This window comes from Hevea brasiliensis, chromosome 8, assembly GCF_030052815.1.
Source record: "Hevea brasiliensis isolate MT/VB/25A 57/8 chromosome 8, ASM3005281v1, whole genome shotgun sequence".
Classification (NCBI taxonomy): Eukaryota; Viridiplantae; Streptophyta; class Magnoliopsida; order Malpighiales; family Euphorbiaceae; genus Hevea; species Hevea brasiliensis.
The window spans coordinates 22,374,186-22,387,564 of record NC_079500.1 but is presented as its reverse complement, the minus strand read 5'-3'; the positions used below and the strand labels follow the sequence as shown (position 1 = coordinate 22,387,564).

Sequence of the window (13,379 nt, the reverse complement as noted above, 5' to 3'; positions counted from 1 at the left end):
AAATGCTCTTAATTTAATTTTTAACATAAATAATTAAGTTTTGAGATTTTATTTTATTAATAAAATAATATCTTAAATTTAAAATTCATATTCAATTAGCTAATAAATTTTATGTTTAAATAACAATATTAAATTTATATTTAAATATATGAAATTTAAAAAATATATATATATATATATATATATATATATATATATATATATATATATATATATTTCTTACACTCGATAAAAGGAAAATAATTGAATTAAAAACACAAACAGGAAACAATAATTATACACTTTTAAATAATTCTTTCTTTTATATCACATACTTTTGAAAATGCTAATGAGAATAGCATTTTTAAAAGTATATATTATGTGCTTCTGAAAATATCATCGAGAGTAGTGTTTTTAGACGCATATGACTATATGCTTCTAAAAAAACTATTAGGAGTAGCATTTTCAAAAACATATAATTATATTTTCTAACAAAAAATTATTGATTTGACCTGTCAAGAAAATTTCTTTCCTAGTGATATTTTTTAAGCAAATACTATTTTTGTAAATAGTTTTAAATTCACATTAAATTTGTAAATAGTTCTTATTTTTACATTTTTTAATAATTAATCCCAACTTTTAGCTAAAAGCTGTATTACTTTATGTATATACTATTAAGAAGAGTTAATTCTGTTTAAGCTCCAATTCTCTATCGCTATCACAACTAAATTATACAAAATGTGTCTTAAATAAAGATATGTATCGGTGAGATATCTAAATTTCAATTTATAACATAAAACCCTTTAATCTTTAATTTTAGTAATATAAACTCTCTGATAACTTTCAGTAATAAGTTTTTATATTATTTATGATATGATATTTATCAAATTAAAAAATTATATTTTTATTGATTGATAGTTTCAGATAAATAAAATATGAGTTATTGAAGTATCAATTTGTATAATTTGAATTGTTAAAAATGTTGACAAATAGAAAACATAATTATTTTTTTCTTGATAAATATTAAATTAAAAGAGAGAAAATCAATAAAAATAACTTAGAAATTAGCTACTGAATATCATAAGAATAATTTATGTTATTTAAATTAAAAATTAAAGGGATTTATGCTACAAATTAAAATTTAAATACATTCCCCCAAGTTGAAGTACATTCTATTTAATTTGCCCTGCTATCACTCGTTATTTTTGATCACTTGTAGTAAAAATTATTCTGTTTGTCTACTTTTTTTTTTTTGGTCTAAACCACACGGTATCCGGCCCATTGGCCGACTAATCCGAACTTGGGTATTGCAAAGGCCCATTATGAGGGCGACCCTCCCAACCCAATTTGCTCCATTCACAACGCCAGAGTTCGAGCCCTGGACATTTATTAAGGGACCGAGCGCCTCAACTTTTGCGTACGTAAGGCCTCCTGTTTATTTTCTCTACTTATTATAAGTCTTCGAATTGTTTGTTATGTAAATAAGAACATTGTGTAATTACATTACAGTGGAGTAATTACATTCAAATTGTAAATTAATCAGATTAAACATCATGAAAAAAATGTTTAAAAAAGTGTTTGGACCATATGAATTTAGTATGTTTTTGTTGGTCAAATATAGTTGAATTCATGATAAATTTTAAAGAAAAAAAGAAAGATTGTATTAAAATAATAATTAAAAAAAAGCTCAAAAAAAAAAAAAAAGGAGAGTTTAAGATGTTTGGATGTGTCCAGAAAATAACTGATAATTTGGTATAAAGGCAAACAGATATAAGACATTCAATAAATCTAAATCTCACAACAAAAAGAATTTCAATATTCATAATTTATTGGATTTCAAATCTTATAAGGATTAATTTTTTTTTTATTTTTATTTTTAAAATAATATTAGAAAATAGAGGTTCAATAAATTTTAAAACTCACAAAAACCGTATTGTATAAATTCTTACCTATTTAATAGTTTTTTTTTTTTTATAAATTCACCATAGTATTTCTCTATGTTGTTGTTGCTTTTTTTTTCTTTTTTTTTTTATTGTGTTTTGTATTTAAAGACCTTAAACTGGCATTTTGTTAAGGGGTTCGAACCTGAAGCATTGTTCAAAGTGAGTTATGTGTTGGCCACTAGGCTAAGTCTGGGCTGACTTCTCTATGTTGTTTCATGATCCATAAATTAATCATTTTAGGGTTTATAGTTCTTTTAATGATGAATTATCTTATTAGGAATATAATAAATTTTATCATTGTACCAGATATTTATTAATAATTGATTTAATAATTTGAGTATAACCTATCTAAAGCCATTTATAAATATTAAAATCCTAAATTATAAAATTGATCATCTTAAATATCTCCAATTATTGTCTCTAACAATCTATAATCAAAATAATTTTTTATGTAAATTATTATTTAAAAGACATAAAATTAAATGAGTTTAGATTTTTTTTTATTTTTTAAATAATATATAATAATTAAGTTTGAGATAGATTTAGAGAGTTAAAAATAAATTTTAATGATATATTTAATTAAATTAATTTTCGCATATACCATACACTTATTTGTGTGATATTACACTCATTAAAAAAAAATTAATATCGTAAATATAATTATCATTATTATTTTATTTTAAATAAAAAAAATACTTTTTAAAATTTCCATAGCATACGTTTCATGCTTATTATATCATTTCCTTATGGCGCGCCCAATTTGTCTTTTGGTCTTTCCTATCATTGTCAGTGCATGATGCCAATACAAGAAACAAAACCAAAACAGAGAGATACGCAAGCAAAGAGTATTCAACAGCTCAACCTCTTTGTTTTTTGTAATGCTTACGTTTTAATAGTAACGATCGATCGATGGAAGATGGAGGCTCAGTTTTGGTGGAAACCCACAACAATTCAATGTCAATGGTGGACTCTGAGGCTTCTAACCGGTTAAAAATTACGTTTAATGGGCCTGCCAAGAGCTGGACCGACGCCATTCCGATCGGGAACGGCCGCCTTGGTGCCATGGTGTGGGGTGGCGTCCCATCTGAAATTATTCAGCTCAATGGTAAAAGCTAGCTGCTCGCGCCTTCATCTTTACTTTTCCTTGATAGATTGGAATTGACGATTTGTGTGTTCTTCTATTGCATGTTTTTTGATGTTTTAATTTGAAATTATTTTCCGAGGGTGGCCATATAGTCAAGTAGTATGAATTTAGCTGAACTGTGTAAAATTAAGTTTTCAGTTGCAGATTTTTCTTTCTTTGAGAGCGGCTGATATATTTGATTTTGGTACATGCCAATTTATTAAGGGAAAAGGTTTATCAGGATTGAATCTCTATGGGACAGGCACTTCACTATTAGGTACCACTAAATATTGGTTCACTGTTATTACTGGTCAATGCCTAAGCCATTGTGCAGTCGCATATGCAAAATCTAATCAATAAATGGACAAATAAGCAATAAATAGATAAGTATGAGAATTGAACCTGGATTTTTATCCCTAGAGGAAGGCCTCATTGGCAATTAGGAATATCTACATTGCCTAAAAACATTTGGGTACATTGTATTGAGTTATTTATATGCATCATTTATCTTCCCATTGTACGATTCTTTCATTTTAAATAAAAAAATTACGCACATTAACCATTCCTCTTTTTTTTTTTTTTTTAAATTTAATGTAAAAAAAAAAGACTACTGCAGCTTGAACATTTTTTTTTTTTTTTTTTTTTTTTTCAAATCACACATCATGTTGTTGATTGGGCGTTGGATCCTTAGGTGAGGCCATGTGATGGCTTGTCTTTATTATTATTTTTATTTAGAGGGAGGCTCAATGGCTATAAAATGATATAGGCTATACAAAAGGAGGTTGCCCTTTCCTTTCACATTTCTTACCGTAAAGATGAAAATTTTTCACCAGATTGGTGAATGGAGGGACTCAAATCTGATACTCCACTCCCCACACCCTTTAAAGGGTATGAGGAGACCAAGTAAGTTATGCCTAATTGCCCATGTGATAGGCTACTTTTAATTAAATTAGAAAGATAGATTTCCTAGGATATGCAACAAAATTTGAACTGAGATCAACTAACCATAAAACCAAATGAAGAAAATTGTTCACATATGTAACTTGTGCATGGTATATGCACATATCATCAGATGGTACCACAAGTTAAATTTTGCGCACTATACTCAGTTCACTTTTTTATCTAATTAAAAGAAAAAAAAATCATCCATGCTGGTTCTAAGATATTGCTAAGAGGGAAAATTCCTCTCTTATGGTCTAGCCTAAGAAATAAGACTTTGGCCAACAATGTGAAGAACATGTCAACTTGCAAATCAAGCTGACCATTGAGTTGTTGCACAAAAATTTGCCAATGATATCAGTTAACTTAAAAAAAAAATGATCACACATGCAAGTTATGCATGCTGACCCTTGCCAAATGTATAAAGCATTTCAATATTTTTGAGGCATTTCATTAGCAGACCTATGAGCAAATTGAAAACAATAATCATCACTTAAATTAATAGTTTTAGTGAGATCAGATGCTCTATTTCAAAAGTTTCCTTGCATTCATAGATTTTGATTTCTGCATTGTTCTATGCAGATGAGTTAATGTTTATTACAAGTTTCATGCCCCTGTTAATAACATTGCATGTCAACTTTCGCCTTGTCAACATTCATGTTTGGGAAACTCACATCTAGCATAATTTAAATTCTTCTGCAGAGGACACCCTTTGGACAGGAACTCCAAGTGACTATACAAACCCTGATGCCCCAGAGGCATTATCTGAGGTCAGGAATCTTGTTGACAATGGAAAATATACTGAAGCTACTGAAGCAGCAGTCAAATTGTTTGGAAATACTACTGAAGTATGTTACCTCATTAACTATGATGTGCTTATAGTCTGTGTATTGCTTGGGCTGTGTCAGTGTGCATTTTTCATATGTTTTAGCAATAATGCTGTGACATCTCATGTGCAATTCAACTTAGATGGCCTAGCTTGGATATGAATGGTTACCAAATATAAATTGTTTGGGATTGCTTAAATGTCTAGTGCATCAATGCGTGAATGACACAACTGGTTTTCACTGTCCATCCATCACCTCATGCCAGGGATTGTGAAGCAAATTCTATATAGGTATTGCTTGTGATTACACTTGTCATTTTATTTTTGTGCATAATTTCTCTTTTCATCAGCTTAATGCAATTGTCTATTGATTAACTCTAAGGAAGACTTTGAACCATTTTAGTGATTTCAATCCGAATGATTTATTTTCAATGATTAAGGTTTACCAGCTCCTTGGTGATGTCAAGCTAGAATTTGATGACTCACATATTCCATATTCTGAAGAAACATATCATAGAGAGCTAGACTTGGATACTGCAACTGCTAGGATACGGTATTCTGTGGGTGATGTAGAATATACCAGGGAACATTTTGCATCTAATCCTGATCAAGTGATTGTGATAAAGATTTCTGGAAGCAAACTAGGGTCTGTTTCTTTTACAGTGTCTCTGGATAGTAAGTTAGATCATCATTGTTACATAAATGGCAAAAGTCAGATTATAATGGAAGGAAGTTGCCTCGGGAAAAGGATTCCACCAAAAGTGAAGGCAGGTGACAATCCAAAGGGAATTCAGTTTTCTGCTGTTCTTGATTTACAGATTAGTGAGGGCATAGGTGTGATACATGTTTTGGACAACATGACATTGAAGGTTGAAGGTTCAGATTGGGCTTTGTTGCTTTTAGTTGCTTCTTCTTCTTTTGAAAGCCCATTTACCGAGCCATCAGATTCAAGGAAAGATCCTACTTCCGAGTCTCTCCGTGCTTTGAAGTCAATAATAAATCTGTCATATTCTGATCTATATGCTCGCCATTTAGATGACTATCAGAATCTTTTTCACCGGGTTTCATTTCAGCTCGGGAAAAGCCCTAACAAAATTACTAATGATGGGTCTCTTGTGATCAATAATCTTATGCCTTCTGCAAATGCTGTGTATTTCAAAGGGAACAATGATGATGGAGTTCCAACAGTTCAGAGAATAAAATCTTTTCAATCCGATGAAGATCCTTCACTAGTGGAGCTTCTGTTCCAGTTTGGTCGATATTTACTTATTTCTTGCTCACGCCCTAGAACTCAAGTGGCAAACCTGCAGGGTATATGGAACAAAGAACTTAAGCCAAAATGGGAGTATGTTTTCACTATCTTCTTTATTTCCCCTTCTATCTTCTCTGACATCCTATTTTTGGTGTTGTTTGAAATACTTGCCAAGTTTCAATGGACTCAAATTTTTAGGAGTCTTGTACTCTTGTTACCTAATTGGAGAAGAAAAGTTGTGTTTGATGTTGAAAGGATTTTATTTGAGCCATATGTAATACATTATTATAGGGTATTCTGAGTTTGCTTTCGTTCTTTCCATCCATATGGAGTAATGGACGTGTTTGAGCTGCATTGCCTCTTTGGATGGAAACTTGCATGAAACTGTTATTTCAAGCAAATAAAGTTTCTGATGTGGTTTATGCTTGCATGACACTGTTATTTTGATAAGCAATTGAAGTTTATTAATAACAATAATTTGGTTAATTTGGTTCAGTGGTGCCTCCAGGGTGGTGAAGTCTTGAGTTCTATCCTCAATCAAAGACACAGAAGAAAAATAAAATATTTTGTGAATGGAAATTGTTGAATGCAAGTATTGATCATTTATTGATTTCATTGTTCACTAATTCGGTTGGTTATCAGTTTTTATTATTCTCACAATTGTTTTATGCCAATAACTCATGTTTCTAGATTATCATTCTACTTATTTAGGTTGGTATTTGTATACTTATTACAGCTAAGCTGATGATTCAATCATATACTTTTATGGGTATGTTACGTGAGTTTTAGCTTGATTCAATCATATATTTTTATGGGTATGTTACGTAAGTTTTAGCTTAATTTAAACTCATCTGTGGAAAGTTTTAGCAAATCATCAGTCGAAAGTTAGCTTCAATATGAACATGAATTGCATCAAAATTTCATATGGACGTACTAATCCTTCTATTTCTTGGTAGCTGTGCTCCTACCTTGAACATCAATCTTGAAATGAATTACTGGCCTGCACTACCATGCAACCTTAGTGAATGCCAGGAACCCTTGTTTGATTTTATCAAGCATCTATCAGTCAACGGAAGCAAAACTGCGCAGGCAAGAATCATTTCTGCTTCTAATTCACATTAGCAACTTTCATTTATCTTTTTCTTAATAATTTGTTTCAACTAATAGACTGTTTGAATAGATTTCAAAAGTGGTGGTTTTTAAAGTTGAGCTAGTAATTAAGATACCAACATTTTAAGCTATATGGCTGAGATGTGGAACATTTCGTGTATTAGTCTTTTCTTATGAGATTTACATATCAAAATAGCTAGCCGATGTAGGAAGTATATATTATTTAATACATTGTATGCTAATTGTCTTTTCCATCATGCTATCAGGATTATTCAGTACATATTCCATAGTCAATGTAGCATCCCCAGACCTAAACTATTGATTGATGCCCTTAAATTCTTCTAATTTTTAGTTGCTTTCTCCATCCTCATCCCCAATATTTTTCATTCCATTTTATTTGGAGAATGACATAGGTGAACTATCAAGCAAGTGGTTGGGTGGCACATCATCGCTCTGACATATGGGCAAAATCATCAGCAAGTGGAGGAAAGGTTAAGTCGGCATTGTGGCCAATGGGTGGGGCCTGGCTTTGTACCCATTTGTGGGAGCACTATAATTACACAATGGACCAGGTAAGTTATTGAATTTTCCCTATATCTTGCTGTATGACATAAAGTTTACAACTTCCCTGGTTGCTGCATTGATTTTTTCTTGAAGACTCTGCTACTGGTAGTTCATAATCTGATGCAAATCTTAGAGCATTTTTTGATTTGATTATTGGGAAAGACTTGGTTTTTTGAAGCTAAGGGTGCCAAAACTTTTGTTCAAATTCTTCAAATTTTTTACTGGAGTGCTAAGATTGGATGATTTCTTCTTTGTCAAATGTATATTCTTCTTATAAACTTGTCATGTTTTCTTAGTCATTCTACTTTTGGGAGGTCTAACTTGTGGCTTTTTTTTTCAATCAGTTGGATAAGTAGAAAGATATGATAAACATGAGTGCAGTCATTGAGCATAGAGTAATTGAAATGGGTAGGAAAGAGGGGAAAAAGGCCCCCAGGCCTTCTCATCCGACAACATATTAATAAAAAATAGTTTTAAGAACCTTTTGTAGGAAAAAATCTCAATTTTCTCATGTCTTTTCCTAATAGCGATGCAGGATGAGATTTAATTTTAATGCTATCTTCCCCTATTGGATGGATTCAACATCCTTGAATTTGTACCAGGCAGTTGATGTACTTGTCAATGGTTTTACATTACTGTGTTTTCTTAGCAAATTCGTCTGACCTCATTGGAATGCAATTGGGACTTGAGACATAAAATTGAGTTCAAAAAACAAAGGAAAGCATATGGAATTAGCCTTAACTAATTATGCAAACCTGGTTTTTCACAAGCCTCAGGATAGGTGTCATGGCTTCCTGTCAGCAGAGAAATAGATAGGGCTAAATAGACAAGTAGCCAGCCAGTTCCTTCATTAGAGATGGTCCATGATATCCCTCTTAAGAAATTGAAGAATGATTGAAGCCATATAATCATAGGTTTAGCTAATGCACATATATTGTTGAATCTTACATAATTGAAATGGAAATCCCGGCGTTACTGAATTCAATTCCTTATATACATGAGAACTTGCTCATTTTTACCTTTGTGGATGTTATGCCTCTGTAGGAGGAATGTACAACTTGTTATTTGGGACTAGGTAGATGTTAAACTTCTTGTTATGGTCCTATTTTTCTAATGAGAAATTATGAGATTCAAGCTAGCATGTAGGCACTGTCATTAATGGATTCAAGAGTAACATCTTCTTGAGCAACTTGCTGATTTCATTTTTTTTCCCAGTAAAATATTATTTGTAATTTTTCATACAATGTAAATTACATTCTTGAGCTATATCGCTGGTATTTTCTTCTTTATTAGGATTTTCTAGAAAATGAGGCATACCCTCTGTTGGAAGGATGTACATCATTTTTGTTAGACTGGTTGATTGAAGGGCCTGAAGGATATCTGGAAACCAATCCATCAACTTCTCCAGAACATTCATTTATTGCTCCAGATGGAAAGATTGCCAGCGTGAGTTACTCATCAACCATGGACATGGCAATCATAAGAGAAGTTTTTTATGCAGTTATTGCTGCTTCTGAGGTAAAGCTCTCATTCTACACCAGCCTTATATATATTATGCAGTTTCATTCTACACCAGCCTTTATATACATATGGTGCAGTTTTTTATGCTGCCAGCAATAACTGCACAAAAAACTTCTCTTATGATTGAAATGTCCATGGTTGATGAGTAGCACATGCTTATATATATATATAGCTTCACATAGCAACAATTCCTTGATAACAGATTTTGGGCAAAAATAAGGATGCTCTTGTTCAAAAAGTGCGTGTTGCTGAACCAAGGCTTTATCCGACAAGAATTGCTAGGGATGGCTCTGTTATGGAATGGGTATGAAAGCAGCATATATATAATTTCCAAATTCGTTGTTGAATGGTTTTTATGTTCTATTTCACAGCCCAATACTTCAAATTGTTTAATTTGACTGGTGAAATTATCTCTGCGCTATTGCAGGTAAAAGATTTTGAAGACCCAGAAGTGCACCATCGACATCTTTCACATCTATTTGGCCTGTTTCCAGGGCATTCAATAACCATTGAGAAAAATCCAGACCTATGTAAAGCTGCAGAGAACACCCTCTATAAACGAGGTTATTGTACAGGCATTTGCTTATATCAAATTGAATTTGAATTTTTCCACCCTATTAGTACTTTTTTTTTTCAAACATTCATTAGTTATTTTCCTTTTTCCCAAAGATTATATGTTTACAAAATGATTTTCTAAGCTGCAAAAAAAAAATCTCTAGTTGAAGAGTAAAATAAAACACATCATTGCCAAAAGTAATTACCAAAATTCCAAATATAATGCCCTGCTCGAAATGCAAAATATATTTATGTATATAAATATTATGTATGAGAAGCTATTTTTCTGTGACAGGATTTGCACTATGTATGCTGAAGCATTTCAAGTTATTTTAATAAAACTAGAGAAGTTATGCTGGCATGGAAATCTATTAAAGCCAATATGCATTGTCCACAAATGAAGCCTGTAATAGTAATTAGTTGCCCTTGAATGGTGACCCTATTCAAGGATTCATCAATCATCTTATTAATGATTTATTAATTTTGTACTTTTATATTAAAAAAGTAAGGTCTTAAAACTTATTGGTTCATTAATATGTGAAACCACAGGAGTTGTTATATTGCTTCAAGCAATGCGCATATGCCAATGGCTTGCTTCTAATAGTTTTTTTTTTTATTTTTTATTTTTTTTTATTTTTATGAAAACAGGAGAGGATGGTCCAGGTTGGTCAACTACCTGGAAAATTGCTCTGTGGGCGTGTCTACACAACAGTGAGCATGCATACAGGATGGTTAAGCATTTGATTAAGCTGGTGGACCCAGACCATGAGATAGCTTTTGAAGGTGGACTATACAGCAACTTGTTTGCAGCGCATCCTCCGTTTCAGATTGATGCCAACTTTGGGTAAGCTGCATTATTGTATTATTAATGAATGTGTTGCAAACATAAGAATAACTTATCGATGAATGTGTTTAGCCTTTGCTAGACCAAATTGCATTAGTTTGCCTAGAACATATCATCTACTAATCATGTTTTAATGACTAGACCTCACCTCTCTGTTTGGTTCAACATTTTGCTTGTTGCTTGTTTATTTATTTATTTGCTTCAATCTCAAAATTCTCTCTCAAAAGGTTTTAGTTTTAAATGTTCTTGATTGATAAATATAGCACCAGCTTCAAATGGACCACATATATGCATGTTTGTATCAGACTAATGATCTATAGATGTTATTTCTACAACTTGTGGTTTCAGTTTTACAGCAGCAGTTGTAGAAATGCTCATCCAGAGTACCTTGAATGATTTGCACCTGCTTCCTGCACTACCCCGAGATAAATGGATGAATGGATCTGTAAAAGGATTAAGGGCGCGTGGGGGGTTGACAGTCAACATAAGATGGAAAGAAGGGGATCTCCATGAAGTTTGTCTTTGGATGAAGAATGGAAGAAGCCTACATAGACTACATTATAGAGGAATTACAGTGACAACAAACATATCTTCTGGCATAATTTACTCATTTAACGCACATTTAAAATGTGTGAATGCATGTTCTATACCTAAAGAGGGTTTTCTTTGATATATTTTTCATTCCCAATTTGTTGAATGGTAGAATCAAATATAATGCTTAGAGGAGCATATCTACCTAGAAACTTGAGTTCTTTGGCAATGTAAATGCTCTTTTATGCTAACTTTTGGTTCCTCCAAATGCAAAGTATTTGTCAAACTCCAGTTGAGAATGCAGAGGTTTAATTTGATCCAACAGTACTATATCAGAAGGTTGACGTTCCGAATGATATTTCGTAGAACAATGCGCTCAGATGCACTAATCTCTACTGGCATTGTTGAAGTTTTTGAATACAACGAACCAAAAAAATCCCATAAAAGATGATATATAAACAAGGAAAATTCTTACCACAGACTTAATCTATCGTATTCCTAAGATATAAACACGCATGATCCATATGTTGTCCCAAAATAGTCCAAGAGGGGGGTGAATTGGACTTTAACAATTTTTCGGCCCTTGCTTGTAGCCTAATGAAAAATTGTGGCTTTGTTCAACTAGGTGCTTTTCTATATAAAATGAAAATAATATGTGCTTCAACAATGTGTTCCTAAGTTGCAATTCAACCCTCAATCAATGTATATGGCAATATCTAACAAGGCATATATCATACAATATACAATTAATTTCTCAAGTCACTCAATATGTCTTCAAGTTCATCAATTCAATCTTATTCAAACAACATTCAATATCATATATAGCAAGCAAAATTTAAATTGCACAAAATTAAGGAGGTAAAGGTTAGAGAGATCAAACACAACGATTTTTATAGTGGTTCGGCTTAACTAGCCTACATCCACTGTCTCAAAGAACCCTCTTTGAGTCTTCTCTCCACTATTTGCTCTTTTGAAGGCAAGAGACCAAAAGCCCTTTACAATTTCTCAACACCAAGCTTTTACACCAAGGTAGCTTGAAACCTTCACAAGTGCTATCACAAGCACTTTCTCTCTCAAGCTTCAATAGGTGCTTGTACAACCTCTCTTAATGCAATTCAATATTGCAACACTCACTCTTACTCAATACAAATCAAACTATAAAGAAGAGATGAGTTGATTTGCCAATGGAAGCTCAAAATCTTTAAAGCTCTTGAATGAAAGCAATAAATGAAAAATCAATGTTGGAGATCAAATGTTAGCTTTCATCAAGTGTAAATGAAGTGAAGAAGGTGTATTTATAGTCCCAAATCATTTTAGACCGTTTGAAACCCTTTTGGAACGTTATACACATTGCCCAAGACAAAATAGCCGTTATTTTTTCCTTTAGTTGAGTACGATAAATTAGCAAACTAATGAAATTTTAGGAGCAGTCAGTAAACTAGTTAGTAAACTAACTTTTTTAGCAAACTTATTAGCAAACTAAAAAATTTAGCAAACCAGTTAGCAAACTAAGTCAACAGCTGCATATCTCAACTTGTAATGTCAAATGATTTAGACCTTAAAAAATATTTCAATGGTAGTATCCAAGGTCATGATGAGAAAAAGTAATCAGAAAATAAAATTTCATTTTTGAGCTCCATATGACTAAATTCTCATCCATTCTTTTCACAAAAGACCTAAGACTCAATCTCTAATACTATGCCTTTCATACCTTTTCTTTGAGTCTTGGCTTCCATAGTCTTGTTCTTTTCTCTTTTTGGATTTTTCTTGAAATGCCTTTGAGTATCCTTTCTCCTTAGATGCAACTTGAAAGATATTTTAGGAATAAGACAAAGAATCTACACAACACTTGAAAGTTAGATTAGATAGATTCTCTTTGAGTTTTGTTATCATCAAAATCAATGCTCATTTTGAGCTACACGGGGTCAACACCATATATTTAATATGTGGATTAATGAATAACAATTCAAATTGATTTGAGAAAGCTGTGACTATAATTATCCTTTAGAATCCTAATCAAATAGGAATTAGAAATCCTAAACTAAATTGTAGGGATTTATTATGAGGGTTTTCCTCCTTAAACTTGGATGAAATTTGGATGCGTTTTGTTTTTGAACTTTGTGCTGTTCTTGGAATCTTGATGTTTATTCTTTGTTTATCATATTCATGTTTTACATGATAAATTACAATTC

The 13,379-nt window shown here is 32.1% G+C and overlaps 1 protein-coding gene across 2 annotated transcripts; it reads left to right on the top strand.

The window, feature by feature from the left end:
• Window positions 1–2,688: 2,688 nt before the first annotated feature.
• On the top strand, window positions 2,689–11,509 carry LOC110638687 (alpha-L-fucosidase 2-like). 2 transcript variants are annotated; one of them, XM_058151467.1, is made up of 10 exons: window positions 2,690–3,027; window positions 4,687–4,832; window positions 5,251–6,155; window positions 7,019–7,151; window positions 7,586–7,744; window positions 9,030–9,254; window positions 9,460–9,561; window positions 9,685–9,820; window positions 10,461–10,656; window positions 11,005–11,509. In XM_058151467.1, exons 1-10 carry the CDS (start codon window positions 2,832–2,834, stop codon window positions 11,324–11,326), a joined length of 2,520 nt encoding a protein of 839 aa, XP_058007450.1. In that variant the 5' UTR covers window positions 2,690–2,831; the 3' UTR covers window positions 11,327–11,509. The 2 variants fall into 2 exon arrangements, with proteins under 2 accessions (XP_058007451.1, XP_058007450.1); XM_058151468.1 differs by lacking the exon at window positions 9,030–9,254 and having other exon boundaries at window positions 2,689–3,027.
• The last annotated feature ends 1,870 nt before the right edge of the window (window positions 11,510–13,379 follow it).

Bases quoted from the DNA above. Each gene is read 5' to 3' on its own strand.
- LOC110638687 (XM_058151467.1), top strand. From the start codon at position 2,832: ATGGAAGATGGAGGCTCAGTTTTGGTGGAAACCCACAACAATTCAATG. The intron at 7,152-7,585 runs GCAAGAATCATT...AGAATGACATAG, and splicing joins ACGGAAGCAAAACTGCGCAG to GTGAACTATCAAGCAAGTGG. The intron at 9,255-9,459 runs GTAAAGCTCTCA...CCTTGATAACAG, and splicing joins CAGTTATTGCTGCTTCTGAG to ATTTTGGGCAAAAATAAGGA.